This window comes from Pteropus vampyrus, unplaced genomic scaffold (genome assembly GCF_000151845.1).
Source record: "Pteropus vampyrus isolate Shadow unplaced genomic scaffold, Pvam_2.0 Scaffold999, whole genome shotgun sequence".
Taxonomy (NCBI): Eukaryota; Metazoa; Chordata; class Mammalia; order Chiroptera; family Pteropodidae; genus Pteropus; species Pteropus vampyrus.
The window spans coordinates 6,469-9,481 of record NW_011889780.1 but is presented as its reverse complement, the minus strand read 5'-3'; the positions used below and the strand labels follow the sequence as shown (position 1 = coordinate 9,481).

The following is a 3,013-nucleotide window of genomic DNA, read 5'->3' as shown; positions in this document are numbered from 1 at the left end:
TCTCAGGTCCAGGAGAGAAAGGGACTCTAAAGGGTAGATTACCATTGGAAGCAGTATTCCCACCAGGCTGAAAAGACTTAGAGATGCCAAATCTGGCTTTAAACAAAAAAGACAGCTGTTATTCTGCCTCAATTATAGCTTTAGGGTCAAGCACAGAGACCCTTTCTTTTAGTTAAGGGTAAGGCTAGGAAAAGGCAGAGCGTTGAGAGACACCACCTAAAAGAAAATCAGATGTGAGGAAGCTTCCGGAGGCCAAAAGATTGAAGAAACACAAACTTGGGAAAAACTTTCTAAATACTTTTAAGGTTTCTGGAGTTATATATCTTCTCCACATATTTGACTCACATTGTCTATATAACTAGAGTAATCAGATGTTTAAAGCCTCAAAGGAAAGTGTTCTTACTGCTTGTCTTCAGAGAAGAGAGAGGGGAGAGCTTCAAATCTTCATCATCTCATTCTTCAGCCAGAATTAGGGGACAAGAGTCCCCAAGCAATGCACTATGTTTTGGAAGCTCCTGAGGGGAAGGAAAGCCGATGGCTTTGCGGGAGCTGATAGACAGAATGAAATAAAACCATGGAGGTCTTGGAAAAAGATTTGGGGCTGAGAAACAGAAATTTCCATGAAGGTTTCCCTCCTCTCCTCAAATGTAGCTTCACCCCAGGTAGATCTTTAACTCTGAATTGGTATTATTCCTAAGTAGGATCCAAATAACCACTGGCCTTCCCAGCAACTGAATGACCATGTTACTTGAATATGAGACTAAGCTGGGCCACTAGCAAGACTATTTCTCTTTCTGCAGCTGAAGGAGAATGAAGTAATGAAGTATTTTTCTTGGGAGAACAACAGCTCTGTGTCTGAGTTCTTCCTTCTGGGTTTCTCCAGGGATTCAAAAATTAATATAATCCTCTTCAACATCTTTCTCTTCCTCTATCTCTCTACACTTGCAGGCAATGGACTCATTGTCACCTTGATTCACCTGGACTCCCGCCTCCACACACCCATGTACTTTTTCCTCAGAGTCCTCTCCATGCTGGACATGAGTTATGTTACCACCACTGTACCCCAGATGTTGGTGCATCTGGCCTGCCAGAAGAAAACTATCTCCTACATTGGATGTGCGACCCAGATGTACATCTTTCTGGTGTTGGGCATCAGTGAGGGCTGGTTGTTCTCTGTCATGGCCTATGATAGGTATGTAGACATCTGCCACCCACTTAGGTTCAAGGCTATCATGAGCCCATGGCTATGTGGGGCTATGGTGGTCTTTTGTGGATTGTGGGGTGTCAGCTGTTCTCTAGTCTACATTGTCTTCACAATGTGCCTGCCTTACTGTAGCCCCAATGAGATCAATCACTTCTTCTGTGAGATTTCTGCTGTTCTAAAATTGGCCTGTGCAGACACATCCCTCAATGACTGAGTTGATTTCACTCTGGGCTTCATCCTTCTCCTGGTACCCTTTTCCTTCATTCTGACCTCTTATATTTGCATCTTGGCCACCATCTTGAGAATCCCTTCAACCCAGGGTCGACTCAAGGCTTTCTCCACCTGTGCCTCCCACATCACCATGGTAACCATGTTCTGTGAACCTGCCATGTTTATGTACATGAACCCTGGGGCCGATGCCTCCCCAGAGCGGGACAAGAAACTGGCTCTGTTCTACAATGTCATGTCTGCCTTTCTCAACCCCATCATCTATAGCCTCAGAAACAAAGATGTGAAGAGGGCTTTCTTCAAGTTGACAGGTTGGGGCAGGGTCTCTGAGTGAGGCCACTGGAGCACAGAAGGCCACAACCAGACCTAAAACTACATGTTCTGTGGTGTTTCCATGCCATTCCCTCCCATAACCGGATGGACAGGTAAAAATCATTGACTTCTATTTGAGGAGGTGTGAAAGTGGTTACCTGTCTGGGACTTGTTGATGGCTTCTGCAGCAGGACTATCCTCAAACATCAACTGTAGACAGAATGCCAAGACAGAACTTGCGTTCGATTCAAACTATTAGTCCTCTTTCTGATTAATGTTAAGCCTCTTTAGCATCAGAATTGTTGAGCCTTCATTAACTAAGAGCTCTCGATAGAAGTGATGGTTCAGATGGAGGTGATACAGATTCAATCCAGCCAGATGTCAGTGAAGTGCTGTGAACTCAATAAGGAATTAATGATGATTGTGGTATTGGTGGCATTGTGATGATTATAACTTGTATAAAGAAGGACAATATTTGACTTCACATATCACAGCTGGATATAGACATTTGCTGAACAAGCTTTGGAATGTAATAAGGAAGGGTGTTTAGGAGAGTTGCTGAGGTATTGGGAGAGAGAGCTGGCAGGAGCCATACAGAAAGATCAGCAAGATGCACCAGGTCCCCAAGTCACAAGGGTAAAGGTAAGGGTAGTAGAAACATTATAAGAGTTGATCATGTACCCAGACTACATCAAGATAGAATGGTAGGAGGTGGAGGACAAAGGGAAGATTTGGGATGTGCCTTAAATTTATAAAACAGAATTTCAGAGAGAAACTGCTATGTAGAGGAGATGACGCTCATTATAGAAAGCAGCATATGACATAGATGGAAACCCAAGGGTTGAAAATTTTGGGTAGTAGCAACCAGTGATGGAATAGACAGAATAGAGTTGAAATCTCAGCCCCTTCATTTACTAACTGTGGGACTTAGGATATGACTCCCTAAGCACCCTGAACATGAGTTTTCTGAGCTACAGTTATTCTCTTTGGTAAGATAGAGATAATAATACTTACTTTGATGGGTTGGAGAGACTGTAACTGTTTTTGTCCAATAAGGAGATAGAAACTACTCAATAAGTTATACAGGGGAGATATAATATAAAGAAATTTTAACTATGATGAGAGTACCTATAAGACATAATAAAACATGATATGGTACCCAAGGGCCAAGGGATAGTAGTCAAGATAGGATAGACCTGGGAGGGATTCAGACATCATTGGAGAAAGTGTGTTTCACGTGAAAGGCAGAAGATTTCACAGGTTTGGCAA

At 42.9% G+C, this 3,013-nt stretch overlaps 1 protein-coding gene across 1 annotated transcript; it reads left to right on the top strand.

The window, feature by feature from the left end:
* The first annotated feature begins 818 nt into the window (after positions 1-818).
* LOC105310037 (olfactory receptor 13-like) lies at positions 819-1,766 on the top strand. The gene is given in 1 exon segment (XM_011386267.1): positions 819-1,766. A coding segment is annotated over 1 exon segment (948 nt).
* Positions 1,767-3,013: the final 1,247 nt, after the last annotated feature.